This window comes from Seriola dumerili, unplaced genomic scaffold (assembly GCF_002260705.1).
Source record: "Seriola dumerili isolate Sdu_G_001 unplaced genomic scaffold, Sdu_1.0 BDQW01000191.1, whole genome shotgun sequence".
Lineage (NCBI taxonomy): Eukaryota > Metazoa > Chordata > Actinopteri > Carangiformes > Carangidae > Seriola > Seriola dumerili.
The window spans coordinates 967,844-984,245 of NW_019174446.1; the positions used below are offsets into that span (position 1 = coordinate 967,844).

Sequence of the window (16,402 nt, forward strand, 5' to 3'; positions counted from 1 at the left end):
ACAAGGTAACATACTTTTATGTCTAAGGCCATGAACAAATAATGTGTGACTTGTTTCTCAGCTTGTTGGAGGTGTAAACATTCAATCCACCAAAGGGACAGTCAGTTTGATCATCAGCGCTTCGGCTTAATTCAAATAAACTTTTTCTCACAGTGCTGGTGTCCATCTGAGCCTAATGTTGTTCTAATTGACGTACATGCAGAATACATTGTGTGTACTTGGAGTTAAACGGAGCAGATCAGGACTGACACCAAAATATCTTCCTCCTAAATGTAAGATTTTGCAAATTAACACATTTCTAAATGTGACTTTAATGTAAATGTAGTGTATACTGTCGCAGAGTAACCCTCTAAAGACCTGATCATACTCCAAAATAAACGTGGTCAGCTGTGGACTTGGATGTGGACAGTGCACATGCATGTGCTCCACAGAAACCGTGAATTGGCGTTAACATTTTTCGACTCATGATGGACAATTACTAAAAAAAGGATCAAAATCAATGCAGCAGAAACAGAAGTGTTGTCTTTTTTATTGCGCACATTCTTCTTCATTGTCAAAACGTGGTGCCTATATTACCCACAACACCACCGGGCTGCTGAAAATACAATCAATGATTGGGGGGGGGGGGGGGGGGGGGGGGGGGCCGTTGGAAAAGGGCATCCCACCAGATTTTTTTTTTTTTTTTTTAAACCCAACTGTATTTTAGACAAACTGTTCTGACCTTTTGTTTGAATTAATCGCAACTTACTTAGTTTAACTCATTGTTTTGTTGACTTCTAAGTCACATGGTTAGCCTGTGTAAAGGTCAGTGTGTTTAGTTAGCACGTGTTGTTCTGTCATGGCTGACAGGGTGGCGACTGTCCCCATACTAAGCAGCCAAATCAAAACAGTACCATCAAAGTATTTGTCAACATTTTAGTTCTAAATAGGCAAAATATGCAGCTGAATTTGTCCCAATAATTACAATAAAAATATAATTAAATAACAATAATTGTTCATTTTAACGTATAAGAGAATACAAACAATTTTGGGAATTATTTCATTAGCCTCTCATGGTTTTATAATATATTTGCTTGTTCTGTTTATCAAAAGCAATTACATAAATAAATTGTGCATATTTTGACTCAAGTTGTAGTTCTATGGCTAAAAACAAAACTCAATAACTGTTCTTTGATAAATATGATTAAATAAATATATAAATGATGTTGTAATATTATCATATAAATAAATAATTTCATAATATTATTGTAAACAATACATATTTTCAGAATAATATGCCTATTGAGAAAAAAAGCAAAAGTTAATCAGTGAAATTTAATGTTTTTTTAACATGTTGCAACTGTCCCTGATCTGTGTTGCAACAGCCCCCAAGGTTGGGGTCAGGTGCAACATCTGAATTCTTCCATTCAAATTAATATTGTGAATGATTTGAATGTCATATGTAATCATCTTTTAATGGTATGGGTTATTAGCAGACAGATGTAAGTAAGTTTAATATGTAAACGTTTGGTTGGTCTAGTCCCCTCTCTCACCTAATATGTTAATGATAGTAGCAGCTAATGTAGCATCAAGCAGAGATGAAGTTCACGTCTTTCTAATGCCACACCCCCAGATTTTTTTCATTTTTAAACTTGTAGTCCTCAGACCCCGACTGATGCTGACTCAAGGGACATCACCTGAGGACATTTATCAGACATTTATCAGACTTTAGGCTGTTAACTTTTAGGCTTTATACTTTTTTCACATATGCAACTACAGACTTTGTAAAAGCAGCCAAAGCAACAGGTATCATATAAACATGGGTAAATGCACACAAGATCTATTAGGTTCTCTTCAAAACTTTACCCAGGTGTTGTTGACTTCACTGCCTACACCAGTCGTGCACAACCAACACTGAGTAGCCATCATGCGCACACCAATGCATAGTTAAAAGAAAATATATAAGTGCTCCTACACAACAGCGTCAAGGTTTTCTATTATTATTAGTATTATTAGTGAAAAAGAAAAAACCTTTATATGTACTGTGACAGTATGCACAGTACATATACAGATGGGTGAAAAAATAAAGGAAAAACCAACATAAAGCATCTTAGTGAGATGTTGGGCCACCAGACCAGCTTCAGTGCTCCTTGGCGTTGATTCTACACGTCTCCGGTTCTTCCTAAAGATATTCCCTCATTTGATGTTTTGATGATGGTGGTGGAGAACGCTGTCTAACACGCCGGCTCAAAATCTCCCATAGGTGTTCAACTGGGTTGAGATCAGGGGCCGGTTTCACAAAGACAGACCTTGACTGTGTCTTAGATATGACAAATAGTCAGACTTCAGTCTAAATTCATCTGTTGCACAAAGCAGTTTAGTTCTTGACTATCTTAAGCCGGGCTGTGTTACAATGAATTCTGGGTAAATTAAGACTTTTTTCAATTTAAAAAAAAGGGCCGACTGAGGAACTCCAACCAGCAGCTGAGCTCCATTTACCCTCAGCAGAAAATGTTTGTCTTTAGGAAGAATTCAATTCAATTCAATGTTAGCCAACCACACATTATGAGCCATGTTTTATTGTTTCTTCTTGTTGGGTGCTACTGGTCAGTGCAGGTGTCTTTGATTGTTACCATGGTAACATTGGTCTTAGGCCTGAGTTAGTCCGGGGGTAAGGTGTCTAATGTGTTTGGCTTAAAATGAGTCTGTCTTTGTTTTTGTGAAACAGTCTGACTAACATTGATCCATGAGCAACATTAAGACTGGACCAACACTACACACCAGTCTGAAATATCTTTGTGAAACCATATTACATAATTATAATATATTTACATTTTCATACTCATCAACCAGTGACAACTTGTGACCCCACTGTCATCCTGCTTCTCCACTCATTTTTCAGGCATTTCCTTTGTCTCCTGTCTGTATGTGAAAAAAAAAAAAAAACCCCGTCAAAAAAAGTGATAACTATTCACTGGTTCCTCTCAGTCTGTGTCTCTTAGTACTTACCTGTCAGGTCGCAGATGCTGGTGCAGGCGTTTCTCAGGCTGCAGCAGCAGCAGATGATCTCCTTAAAAGTCTTCCTCATCTCCTGACTCCTGAAGGCGTAGATGAGCGGGTCAATCACAGAGTTGCACATGATGAGGATGAGGTACATGTTGAAGTGGGACATGAAGCACACGCAGTAGAGGTTGCGCGGACAGGAGATCATTAGGATCAGGTGCAGGAAGAAGGGAGCCCAGCAGACGATGAAGATCCCCAACAGGATGGTCAGCGTGATGGCGCCCTTCATGCTGGCCCGCTGATGAATGGAGTTGTAGCCGGGCAGGGCTGCGATGCGCTTGACGTGTGAGCGGGCCAGCATGAACATGTGGCTGTAGAGGGAGGCCATGATGAGCAGCATGGCGAAGAACATAGAGACCAGGCAGATGATGACGGGGGTGGTGTCTGAGTACACGATGAAGACGATACCACAGCCCGTGCAGAAGGTCCAGATTCCCCCGATGATGCAGCCAGCTCTCCTCACTGTCATGATGTTGTGGTATCTCAGCGCATAGAAGATAGTGACATACCTGTAGATATTAACATATAATCATTTTCTTAAGTAACCTATGATTTTCTACAAACCTTTGGCCAATCGCAGCTGATGTCGGGCATCGCAGGGCTGAAATGTAGAGACAAACAACCATTCATGCTCACATTCATACCCATGGACAATTCTGTACAATTTCACAGAAACAATGTTCTGAGGTGCAGCATATAGTTAGTATCAACTCATGCACATTTTAAAGAGGTGCTCGGGTAATTTAGTATTGCAGTTCTACCAAATTGGGAGACTTGAGGGACAAAATTAAACAGAAACTAAAATTACCATCGCACAGTTGTATGCCTCCGCCAACCAGCCAAGATTCACAGGGAAGTTGACCTTTGACCATCTGGATATGAAATGTCATCACTTCATTCTATCCTGATATTGTGTCATAATTAGTCCATGAATTTGTGAGTTATGGCCAAAAACTTCTTGTGACCTGTGAGGTCATAGTGACCTTGACCTTTAACCTTTGACCTTTGACCACCAAAGTCTAATCAGTTCATTGTTCAAGTAAGCCAAAAAGGTGCTCACTGTGACCTTGACCTTTGACCTCTGACCTCCAAAATCTAATCAGTTCATCCTTGAGTGTAAATTAATATTTAGGCCAAATTTAAAGAAGTTCCTTCAAAGGTTGTATCAGAGGAAAGTTCAGTCTGGGGGTCAGCGATCAGAGCAGTACTGCAGTTAGAGGGAGTCCCCACCTTGTGCGACATCACAGCAGAAACACAATACTTAACTGTGACTGTTGTAGCAGCAGTGGCCAAGAAGACATCCAGAAGCTTAGTCCCTAGTATGGCTAAAAAAAAAAACACTGGATACTACATTTCCCATAATGCAACTTCATAGTAATTTTCATTAGACCTTCACTGCCTGGTAAACACTCACACCAGTTTCTGGCTGGTTCCTGTTAAAATTTTGAAGTCTCAAGGTGAAGCTAAAGATGACTCTGATGACATCATCAGGGTACCCTTTAAGAAAGAAACAGGACATTATATGGTAGTTATAGTGTGGTATAAACGTTCTTGATTACAATTAAATCTTAATGATTTACAGAGATCCATTTAAACCCAGATAAAGATCCATCTATTTGTTTGTACTTGCTGAATTGTATGACTGCCAAAAATTTGAAATCACACAAAAAGACAAGTTGTACATTTTTGCATGTTCAGCTGAAAGTCCATGCACTGACGACAAAGGCAGATGGGATTAAGGAACATTATGCCACAGTAGTCATGTATTGGAATCAACTGAAAGAGAACCTGTCTCCATCATCCTGGTAATTAGCACAAAGTTACACCTTCGTCTCCAGGACCCTCCCAAAAAGATATTATTACATGTCAGTTCTTTTCTAGGAAATTATTGGGAACTGTGGGACCTGAAGTTATTATACTTAAGTTAGCTAATTACATTTCTCAACCTTTATTTTTTACACAAACCTATCTTTTTGTTGTTGCCATTGTTTTCATATAACATTAACATTAGCCGATCTAAATGGGCGACCTTTCACGACAAAACAGAGCAGTGCAATTATGCACAGTGACTCGTGCGAGTGCATCTTATTAAAAATTCAATTTCATTTAAAAGCTTTGAGGCTTCTCCTGCAGAAATAAGAAGAACGAAGTACAAGAACGTGTGTGCGTGTGTGTACTGTAGCGACCTGGAGTTTATTCCAAGATGACGATAGAAGCGCTTGTATATATCCATACACACCTCCCTCCATCATTACCTGTCCACAGCAATGGCCAGTAGGCTGCACATCGACGCAACAACAGAGATGCAGATCATGGAGTCAAACACGTTGTCCATCTGCCGGATGAAGTGCTCCTCCACCACCAGCTGTCTGTTGTTAAGAAGGTAAATGATGATGGTCTCCCAGGCGTTGGACACACTCACCAGCATGTCTGCCACTGCCAGACTGCAACCACCAGACAAGTCATGTCAGCGTTTTGATCACAGAGATAGATGTTCAGATGTTCCCAGATAGCAAGGTGACACTGATTCAGTGTTACATCAGAATCATCATTGGGAAGGGTTGTTCCAAACATTTTGCTCTTGAACAAACCAAAAACATATTTTATGTCCATCCTGATCTATTTTTCATGATTGACATTGCATTATTTCAGGGTGGAAACCTAATGAAAAATCATTCAATGATAGTTTTGCTGATGCATCAACATAGAGTCAGTGTTGATTCAGTGGTGCTGCTGTCTGGGGTGCTCACTAACTGAATGTAGGAGCCTGCTGTCCTTCCCAGTGTTGTGCATGAATGCGCTGGTGAATGATGAACTGAACGTATCTGTTTACAACTAATGAAATTGAACGTGAAGGTGGCAGTAGAGAACCAAAAAGCTGCCAAAAGAACACCAGAAGAAGAAGAAGAAGAAGAAGAAGGAAGTGTGCTTTGTTATTGTTTGTGTTGTTGTGAGGTGGTCCGGTTTGTGAAGTGGTCCAATGACTGGGGGCTGGGGATGTAAGCGTATGAGGAGGTTCTTCTGAAAAATAATGTTTTGCCTGGGGACTAAGCATAATCGCAAAATTTAATTTGTGTGTGTGTGTGTGTGTGTGTGTGTGTGTGTGTGTGTGTGTGTGGGTGGGGTGGTGGGGATGGTTGGGGTGGGTATTGTTTGGAAAAGTTGTGAGTGTTTGAGACTTGTTGTAGCTGAAAGTAAGTCCACCTTGTGCCCTTTGTGATTGATATTTCATTTCATTTCACTAATACATGGTGGTATATGCAAGGTAATGCAAACTGCGTCCTTCATTACTAAATGATTTCTGCTGTCATACTGGGAAATATTTTCTGATTTCTTTGATGATCTTCACCCATTTCAGACAGTCAGTGAAATGTTCATGCATGGCAGGTGTTAGATCCTCCCGTTACCTTCATTATAGTTTGCGTACTTTTCTCCTTAGGCTTTTGAAAATAAGGTGAATTGTTACAAACTTGGTTCAAATTTCAAAATTGTGAACTATGAATGTGAACTAGTTCATTATAACCTTTGTGAACTCAACTTTGAGCTAGCTCTTGTGAAGTGTGAACTTGCACAACACAGGCCCTGCCATCCCATCTATCTGACATATTGGCAACCAGCAGGCAGAAGAGAAATGTCCTGACCCCCACACGCAGTCAAGACGCTCATCCTAAACATTCGAGTACCTGCTGTAAATGTCAGAATTTAGAAGTTTGAACACCAACAGAGAAACAGCACATTCACATTCTGCAAAAAAACTTTAAACATAACAGTGAGCAGTTGTGTTGATATAAATGTCTTGTTGATGAGAGACAGCAGACTGGTTTTGAGCTGACAGAAAAAGGCTACAGTGACGCAGATAACCAGTCTTTACAACTGTGGCGAGCAGAAAACATCTCAGAATACACAACAGCAGAAGACCACGTCAGGTTCCACTTCCTGTCAGCCAAGGACAGAAAGCTGAGGCTGCAGTGGACACAGACGCCGGACGGTTGAAGACTTGAAAAACCTGGTCTGATGGATGTGGATGTCTGCTGAGGCAGCAGACGGTAGAGTCAGAGTTTGATATCTACCTCGCGTCGACAGTCCAGGCTGTTTGTTTCACATTTTTAGTTCATTAATGCCAATCAATCATGGTTTGAATGTCACTGCCTGAATATCGTTGCTGACAAATGAGTAAAAAAAAAAACAAGATCTAATTAATGACATGCTTTGTGATTAATTAGTGAAAATGAATCGCATGTCTCATCTATTTGTTGTGAGAGGCAAGTGAAATAATGCACCAAATAATACATTTAAAATAAACTTTGAAGTATGTGGCACTGCCGTTCCATCAGTACATCTGTCCTTGCATATTTCATGTGTTTCATGTTTAAAGTTTTCCGTCGAGGCACCAACCTTGCCATAGTTTTCCCAGCAAATGTTGGGCCACACAGAGAGCAGTGCACGCAGTACACACAGTACACACGGTACACACAATATCTTAGCCACATCAACTGTTCCACCCTCTCCTGTTGGAAACAGAGCTGACTCCTTGTCTGATTTGTCCTCATTAGAAACCGTCCTCATTAGAAATCGTCCTCAGTGGACTGTAGTGGAACAGGAGGGTCTGAATGATCTTTTCTTTGGGAAAGTGAATAGATGGTTTGTTTAATTGTCACCAAAGGGTCTGAGTCACGAATGCAAGTGAGGAGGAGGAGGAATCAGCGGCACCATGGCAGCTACAGGTTCAGTTTATGGTGATTACTTCATATAGAAATTTTATAAAGTGTGGATTTTTTTTTTTTTTTGTCACAGCATGAAGTGAAATATGACGGGCCTGAGGAGCACATCTGCATTATTATGTAATCCTGAGTTGAGATCTAGGTTTAAGGCTTTTATTATTTGAATTCTCTGGATATTCAGATTATTACATACTGTACATAATTAAAAAAGAATGGGAGAAACGAGCCCACAGCTCCTTGTAGACGATGAACAATGAAGAACGTCGAGTTTACTTACTAACTAATTACGAATGTGAAATGTAAATGTAAGCCTTGATAAACACAAGCCAACATGTAAACATTCAGAACTCACTCCTACATCATTCCTTTGGGTAAGTCTGAGATATTTTAATGTTGTGTGTTCAACAACAATTCACCTGCAGACAAAGAAGTACATGGGCGAGTGGAGGTTCTTGTTCTTTACTATGGCTGTGATGACCAGGATGTTCTCCAGCAGGGAGATGATACCCAGGATCAGAAAGACCTGAGAAGAGAAGAACACAATGCAACACTAGGTCTGTTTACATAGAAACACCTCAGTCAGAGGAAACAGGCCCAACCTGATTGAAATGTTAAAATTGCACCATGTAAATGATTTAACATGATTACTTTCTGGCTGCATCATTTCTGTGCATGTCCTCCGTCTTTGACGTTAATGCTCGGGGACGAACATTTCTCCACACATGACATATTCATTATTTTTGTGCAAGTCACACGGCATGTAATCACCAGACTGTGTTAAATCACTTCCCATGTAAACTGTTGACCTACAATCTTCAAAAACATGTGAATGTAACCACAGCTAATGAGAACAGACAAAAAAATAGCACAAAATGAAGTACAGTAGGTGGTTTCCAACCTCAGAGCTGAGATCTCCCAAGGGGTCACAAGATAAATATGAAAGATCACAAGATAATTAAGGGGGGAAGAAAAATGACTACTATGCAAAATAGAGTTAAGTTTTGCGCTCTTCATGAGAATAACTGGAGTGTTTTACCTCATCTGGACTTTTAAAACTATTAAAATGAGTCTGACAGGGGAATGTCGCAAGCAGTCATGGCTTGTCTATAAGCTAACAAAACAAAACAAACAAAAAACGTAAAAAAAGTAAAAATACAAAAAAACAATAAGTAAACAAACAAAAATATAGCTGCGAGTGGTGACTCTGGGTTCAAACCCTTTTGTGCTGAATAATAGGAAGCAGCTCAATTGGCCATGAGCAGCAGTGAGCAGGTTTAAGGCTTGACAAAGGTGAGCAAAGTGACATCAGCTACTTTAACTCTGTATTAATAAAGGCGTGAGACCAATCACACACAAAGCCTGCTGCTTTTCAATAACTATAAAGTGATGAACCCGGCTGGGACTTGTTGTTCAATGCCCAGTTAAAAGCATTGAACAACAAGTGCGTCCCAGACAGGTTCATCACTTTTTTCTTTTTAAGTTATTTTTTAATTCTCATAGAGAGCGAGAGAGAGAGAGAGAGAGAAAAGGAGAGAATGAAATGGAGCAAAGGGTCACGGGTTGGACTCGAACCTGGGTCGCTGCGGTTAGGACTACGCCTTCATGGTACCCCCCACCCCAATGTTTGTGTCTGCTGGAAATACTTCCATTTATGTTACAGGACTGAATTTGCTGCGTGTTTGCTTATTTGCATGCCTTGTGGTTTTTGGAGCACATGTGTTGTCAAATGGATGGAGATGTTTTCTGGATTTGCAGCATGTTTGTGTATCTGCATGTGTTTTCTTAAGTTGCAGTTCATTGCGCTCTCTGGGCCACCGTAGCCATGACCTAAAGTGTGTAGCGAGACGATGTGCAATGAATGTAATCTCCAGTCCACCATGGAGTTAAGGAAACTGCTGTGAAATGTAAGTGCTTGTAAAGACTGTACACTCAACATGTTTTGGTTAATCGTTCTCTGTGTTTTGCTTCTGTGTGTAGCCAGAACCCACTATTGTATTTCATTTTATTTTTTTCTGTAATATTTCCTCTGTCGTATTTGTTGCCATATTTTTCTGGACTGTAGACTGTTTTTTTTGCCAAATACTCAGACTGAGTCAGGCCGAGGGGATTATGGCAGTAGGTTAAATCCACTCTTAAAAATATTCCTTGTGTCCTGAAGGACAAAGTAAAATGCTGCAAGAACCCCAGTAATTGTGTCCTGTGTGACAACTATTGTCCCAGGCTACATAATGATAAGACTAAACATTTGCATTTGGTGTTCCGTACTACTTACACACAAATACACACCTCTATGGCGATGTGGACCTGCTCGCATGCTGCTGGTTTGGAGGTGCTGCTCTTGTCTGGTAGCAGTGGAGGGGGCAGGGTGTAGTTTTGGTGATAGTAAGAGTAAGCCCAGGTGGAGTTACCCAGGAGCACCTCCTCATGGTAGGAGGACTCATCAGATGCATTCATCCCTGCTGTGGCTCGGGTCCAGATCACTGCTGCTTTAGAGTTGATGGCATTTTCCACGCAGGCTGGAAATGAAAAGGGATGAGATATAGGGTTATATTTTACATTATGTAGAATATGTAATGTGAGTTTTGATGTAGCTTAGATATGTTTTTATGCCTATACGTTGATGTCCATCCACATCAACTTCAATCAAGCTCAATACAGTACAAATTTCAACCAAACTCTTGAAGGGAATATCTGGCTCTTCATGTGCTAAATTTTCCCTGATGTTCACCAGCTCGAGGCAAGCTGTCACTATAAATTTCCATAAAGCTGAGGGGAAGTGCAGAATCAGCTGATAACATCTCTAAGGGCAAAGTCTAGCTTAAAGGAATAGATCTCAATAGTTGATTTTGGGCAATGCACTATTTGTTTTATTTTATTACTTGCTTCCTGACTATTAGCTAAAAAGATTAATGCCACTCTCATGTCATTGTGGTAAGTATCAACCTACAACCAGCAGCCAGTAAGCTTAAAGGAGCTATTTGTAAGTTTTGCTATGGCTACATTGCCAGCATTAGCATTAACATCTGTAGCTGTAAGCCACTTTAGCCATTGTTGCATTTACATTGCAAGAGATTATAATACGCCCTCCGAAACAGCACTACTTCTTCAGGGCAGCCTGGACGCTACAGTGATTGGGTATCGGAACCTGACAAGACAGCCCCACCTGGCTGGGGCTAGCTGGTTAGCATGCTAACTTCAGTACAAGAAAATAATTGATAGGAATAGAAGCAAAACAATAGGGTTGCTTTTAGAGACAGCTCTAAGTGAGTAAAGGATTGAGGTTTAATACTGAATATGCAACGTTTCTTCTAGACCGTTAAGAAAACAGCCGTTAATGCTAACGTTCATGTAACTTATCACATTTGTTTAATCCATACCTGGTTGTGGTTTCGCAGTGTGTTATATGTTGGACTATTTCTTTGTTGGGCACAGTGATTTTAGAGTCTCTGCTGGTTGCCTGGTAACCGCATGATGATGATAAGACAGATTTAGCTGGGTCCCAGTTTCCAGTCTTTGTGCTAAGCTAAGCTAAGCTAAGCTAACCAGCTGCTGGTTGTAGCCTCATATTTACTGTTCTTTTCATCTAACTTAGAAACTCCTTTCATAGAAATTATAAAAAATAAATCTAGTCAGACACTGGATGAGGTTGGATGAGTTTTGTAACCAGTGTTTTCATTATGACTGGAAAGATCAGTAAGTTCTGGGGAAATTACATCATAAAATGATGTAAAACCATTTTCAAACCATGAAGTGGTATTTAGATACATTTAGTCTCAGCTGACCAAACATAATGTCATTCAAGTTTGTTTTGAACATTCCGCTTCGGTTATGAAAGAAAAGAGATAAGAGGCCCTAACGTGTCACTCCTCACACAGAAAGCCTCAGTGTTCAGATCCTGCCCGCAGCTGATGAGATGTGATGAGATCAGACCTGAAAGAGTAGCTTTCACTCTGCCCTGCAGGCAAGTGCCTCCCCTGTTCCTTAACTCATGATCGCACTAACAGACGGACCCTCCAGTGATGTCAGATGACTCAATTTCAGTTGCTTATACATTTGCACAGAGGTAACATAAACTCTTTTACTCTATCTTAAAAATTCATGGCACATGAGACATTTCCAGGATTAAATGTGCTGCGGAAAGGGAAAACGTTTGGACGCTGAATAGAAAAGAGAGGGAAGCAAACACATTGATGACAAAAATAAAACCATTCAAGCAAAGTTGAAGTGATACACTTGATTTTGCATTATGCATGTTTGGACTGCAGCCTGTCTCATTTTGGCAGGATGCCATTATCTACATCTCATTACAAAGTGATACTATGGGCAGTGATACAGTAATTAACTAAAGGGTTAAATGAGAAAGCTGTTTGAGTAGTTAAAACATTTTACTGCTGTTATGAAAGCACTTTGAACATAGTAATTGCAGGAAACATGAAAGATATTGATGTATTGGTGCAATTGGAATTATATTTTTCCAGTACTGACAGAGCAGTTATTTTAAGCTGCACAGTTATAAAATCAGGATTTGACCATATGCGGTCCAAACATAGACTAAGTTTTGACCTACTCTGTTTTTAATTATACTTGTCCATCTTTTCAGTCCATATTAAAGGTTTTTCTCACAAGTTTATTATTTGTTACCGTAGTAACAGTATCATGATATTCTCTCCCCATATTCAGAAACTGTTAATAAGATCTAAGATCCGTGACCTGTTATATTGGCAACTATGCCGATATTTAGTAGTAGTAGTAGTAGTGTGTGTGTGTGTGTGTGTGTGTGTCAGTGTGTGTGTGTGTTTATGTATATACACACACACACTGATGGACTCATATGCAGGGAAGATTTGATATTTCAAGCAACAAAGGTCAGAGCAGAGATCAAAATCATTTCACATTTTCATTCATGGAAATTCAAAACATAAATTGATTTTAGACACTGTGCTGTGGTTCAGACTGGATTACATGCCTTTACAGAGACATCAAGCACAAGTTCAAAAGATGCTTTTGAAAAAGTGAGACCAAATAGGTCACCATGGGTTCAAGGACAACCCAATTTGCTTTAAGGATTGAACATAAGGTTTGTTCAAACTGCACCTTCAGCAAGAAGAGTCAAGTCAGACTTCAGCTGCTGGGCCTTCTGGGCCTCATGAAATAAGATTTTAAACAGTCTGTCATCCCATAATTGAGTTTCTCAAACCTTTTGAGATGTTCTTAAAAACATCATAGGTAAGACAACTGTTCATCTTAAGACTGTGTGATGGATTAACTCGTACAGCATTAAAGGCACTGGAAGTGAAATTCTACATGTATGGAGTATAGAATGGGCCTGGGGAGTCACAGGGTGGCTCTAAGGTAAAGTGCCTAAAGTGGAGTCTGGAGCCAGAGCTTGTTTTTGAAAAGACCATCCCTAACATGTCTTGTTGGAAACTCCTGACCACTTTTGATCCTGATTCTGATCTCAGTCCCAAGGTACGAACTATGGCCTCTATCTCACTCATTTCCTACAATGATTGCCATCCTTATTCTGTCTTGTCTTGTTTTCATTTATTGGTTTTATTTATTTATTTTTGTCTTGTTTGTTCTTACTCTGTCTGTGCCTTGGATACATTGAAAAGCGCTATAAAAATCTAAGTTATTATTATTATTAATATTATTAGTATTGTTATTACTTGTTTTGATGGGAAGATAAAGCACTGGAAATAATTTTAACAATGTACTCTTTAATAGAATTAATACTGTTGAATAATTTCTTGTTAAAGTCCATTAAAAAGAGAACACTTGACACTACAGGTGGTGTAAATGAAGGGTTACTTACATTTATATCTAATGGAGCTGTGGGGCTGCGTAAGACTAAAAAGGGTGGGAGCTGCTGCTCTGTATAGTAGTTTATATACTATGGATAGTGGGAAGAGCATTAGAGAGAGCATTTGTGTGGATCTGTTATGGTAAGTGCAGTTCAGGTTCAGATGCAAAAAAGAAAGAAAAAAAAAGAAAAAAAACAACTACAACACGGCAGCTCTGCCTGCAGGGCCTTTAATGTCTTTTTGCCTTTTTTGCATCTTTGCCTTGGGTGCCCATAGTCTTATAATCCACCCACACTAATACCACAAATGCAACATATAGGAACAGTAGCATAAGTACTGTAGGGACTACAGCTGAAAGACAGATAGATGAGGGTTGTCTGAGGTTACTTTGTTCATAAATGGACTGCTTTGATTTTTATCAGTGACATTTTGAAAACATATTACTTTCATATGACTTAACAGAGAATGCTAGCAGAATGTCAAAGCATTTTCTTTTCTCTAAAAGTGGCTTTCAATTCAAACATCTAAGGTCATATTTCCTGAATGCTTTGTCTCAAATGTTTCATCACTCTGCATAAGAAAGGGCTTTTAGTTTTAAAGGAAACCTCGACCTACTTCAAAATCTATCAAAAGGCATTTTTGTATTAGTAGGAGATTATGTGACTAATGAAACAAAAGCGTTCATCTGCTTAAATGGTTTAGGGTTATGGTTTACTTATCTACACATTTGATCCATATGCCAGTTGTAGCCACCTGTGCTGCTCTGATCTGACTTGTGTTACAGTTTGAAGATGTCATGTCAGAGATGGGGAGCATGTGTGTTTGCTGTGATGTGAAAATGTAAGCCAATGAACTGCATAAATTATTCTGTCATAACTGCAAGAATAACTAACTGCCATAACCCCCCCTCCTTTCCCCGCCCCTCCCATTCACACTTTTCTAGTGTTAAAATTAAACTATAATTTCTGTGACTGTGTGACTGATTGTGTGCTGGAGGTAACACACTGCGCCTGTCAGAACCACCTCTCCCCTGTGAATTTTACCTGCTCTGCGAGCCACTTTCAGAGGGTCTGTTGTTGACTGGGATCTTATACCCCTGTCGCAGAACACGGTTTTTAGTTCCTTTGTTGTGAGACCCAATAAAGACCAAGCAAAACTTATTTGGATGTAAAATACAGTATAAACACTCTCAACCCACACATGCAGAGGGGAACAGCTCAAACAGAATAAATGAATGATTATTAAAATTTGGAGCATATATTTAAGGTTTGAAGTTTATTTCAATATTCATGTGGGAAATAAAATCAGAATAAAAACTAAAAGTACCCCATCACGGCTGTATGCCCCCACCAAGCAGTCAAGTTGCAGAAATATGGTCATGATCTCTTTGTTTTGACATTTGACTGTTTGGATATAAAATGGAATCACTTCATCGTTTTATCTTATTAGATATTTGTGTTCAATTTTCTCATAATTACTGAATTAATTCTTGAGTTACGTGTTTTGTCACAGTGACCTTGACCTTTGAACACCAATATATAACCAGTTCATCCTTGAGTCCAAGCAGAGACCAGCGGCAGGTCTGAGTGTGTTCACTCCAATGGGAGACGTGAACACAAGCACAGATTATGATTCTTTCACCTCACTGAAATAAATATTGGATACATTTTTCACAAGCCACAGATCTTCCAAACATTCTGACACTAAGATGATGATTGGGAGAAAATTAACTTTATTCTATATCTATATTTCTGTCCCAACAAGCAACTCCAGCGAGATCTCACAGCACAGATATCTCTCCTCTCTGTCGGCTCTGGTTCTGGTTTCACTGCTGCAGTTGAGCTGCAGACGCTTTCCACCCACAGAAGTTTAGACGGACCTATACGTGACACCATGAATTAAAAGTTAAAACTTTAATAAAATTTGTATTTCTTAGGGTAATAATACTATTACTGTTATTATTATTTAACTGTTTTTGAAGCGGCAACGGATAATATTATTAGACTGATATGATTCTCTGCGTTGAGCAGATAAAATGAGCAGCAAAATCTGGCGTAAATTCAAACTGTATCTAGTGTTGTATTGTTTTGTTGCTATGTTTTGACATGAACAAGCAATAACAACCACGCCCACTTAGGAGACAGGAAGTGTATATCATTTCTTACCATTGGCGCTGCTGGTAATGCGTCATCTTTTATTAAAGACTATCTTTGGTCCAGGTGAATGTTTGTACCAAATGTGAAGGAAATTCCCTCAAGGCATTACTGAGACGCAGCATTAACCAGAATGTTACAGACGGACAGATGGACAACCCAAAAATAAATGAAATGAAATAAATAAAATAAAGCCTCCGGTCACGGCTGACGCCTTCTCTCAAGTGACAGTTTGTGTTTGTGTACCTTTCTACATTATTCACTCAGAGAGTAGGACAACATCAATTATGCAGAGTGCAACAAATATAATTAAATCTAATCACATGGAAATATTAATCACACCAAAACAACAACCTGCAAGCCTGCGGTGTTTGCACATATAACACAACACAGTTTGTGAGGGGAGGTGACATAACTGCAGTATATTAACAGGACAAACAAGCTGGTTCCAGGTTATACAGCACCGTCAAAACTGCACAGGTAAAATATGCCATGAAACAAATCGAATAATGATATTATGTTATCAATGTGGCCTACTTTACCTGGTTTAACCCACTCATGCAGTCAATATCAATATAATCATATGACTTTCAGTGCGGTGATCAGGGTGGAAATGAACCACTGTTCCTTATCCTACAGTAAGTGCTGCTTCTCAGTGATCTTGTTCTGTCACGATGTGAAG

The 16,402-nt window shown here is 39.5% G+C and overlaps 1 protein-coding gene across 1 annotated transcript; it reads right to left on the reverse strand.

Annotated features, from left to right (window-relative positions):
- Positions 1 to 2,977: 2,977 nt before the first annotated feature.
- On the reverse strand, positions 2,978 to 10,238 carry LOC111227700 (melanocortin receptor 5-like). The gene is made up of 4 exons (XM_022753346.1): positions 10,050 to 10,238; positions 8,180 to 8,286; positions 5,298 to 5,486; positions 2,978 to 3,551 (listed from the first exon to the last, which is right to left on the reverse strand). Exons 1-4 carry the CDS (start codon positions 10,215 to 10,217, stop codon positions 2,978 to 2,980), a joined length of 1,038 nt encoding a protein of 345 aa, XP_022609067.1. The 5' UTR covers positions 10,218 to 10,238.
- Positions 10,239 to 16,402: the final 6,164 nt, after the last annotated feature.

Coding starts and splice junctions, on each gene's coding strand:
- LOC111227700 (XM_022753346.1), bottom strand. CDS start 10,217: ATGAATGCATCTGATGAGTCCTCCTACCATGAGGAGGTGCTCCTGGGT. Junction 5,487..8,179: donor ATGTACTTCTTTGTCTGCAG/GTGAATTGTTGT, acceptor TGGTGGTTGCAG/TCTGGCAGTGGCAGACATGC. Junction 3,552..5,297: donor CTGGCCATTGCTGTGGACAG/GTAATGATGGAG, acceptor TAATATCTACAG/GTATGTCACTATCTTCTATG.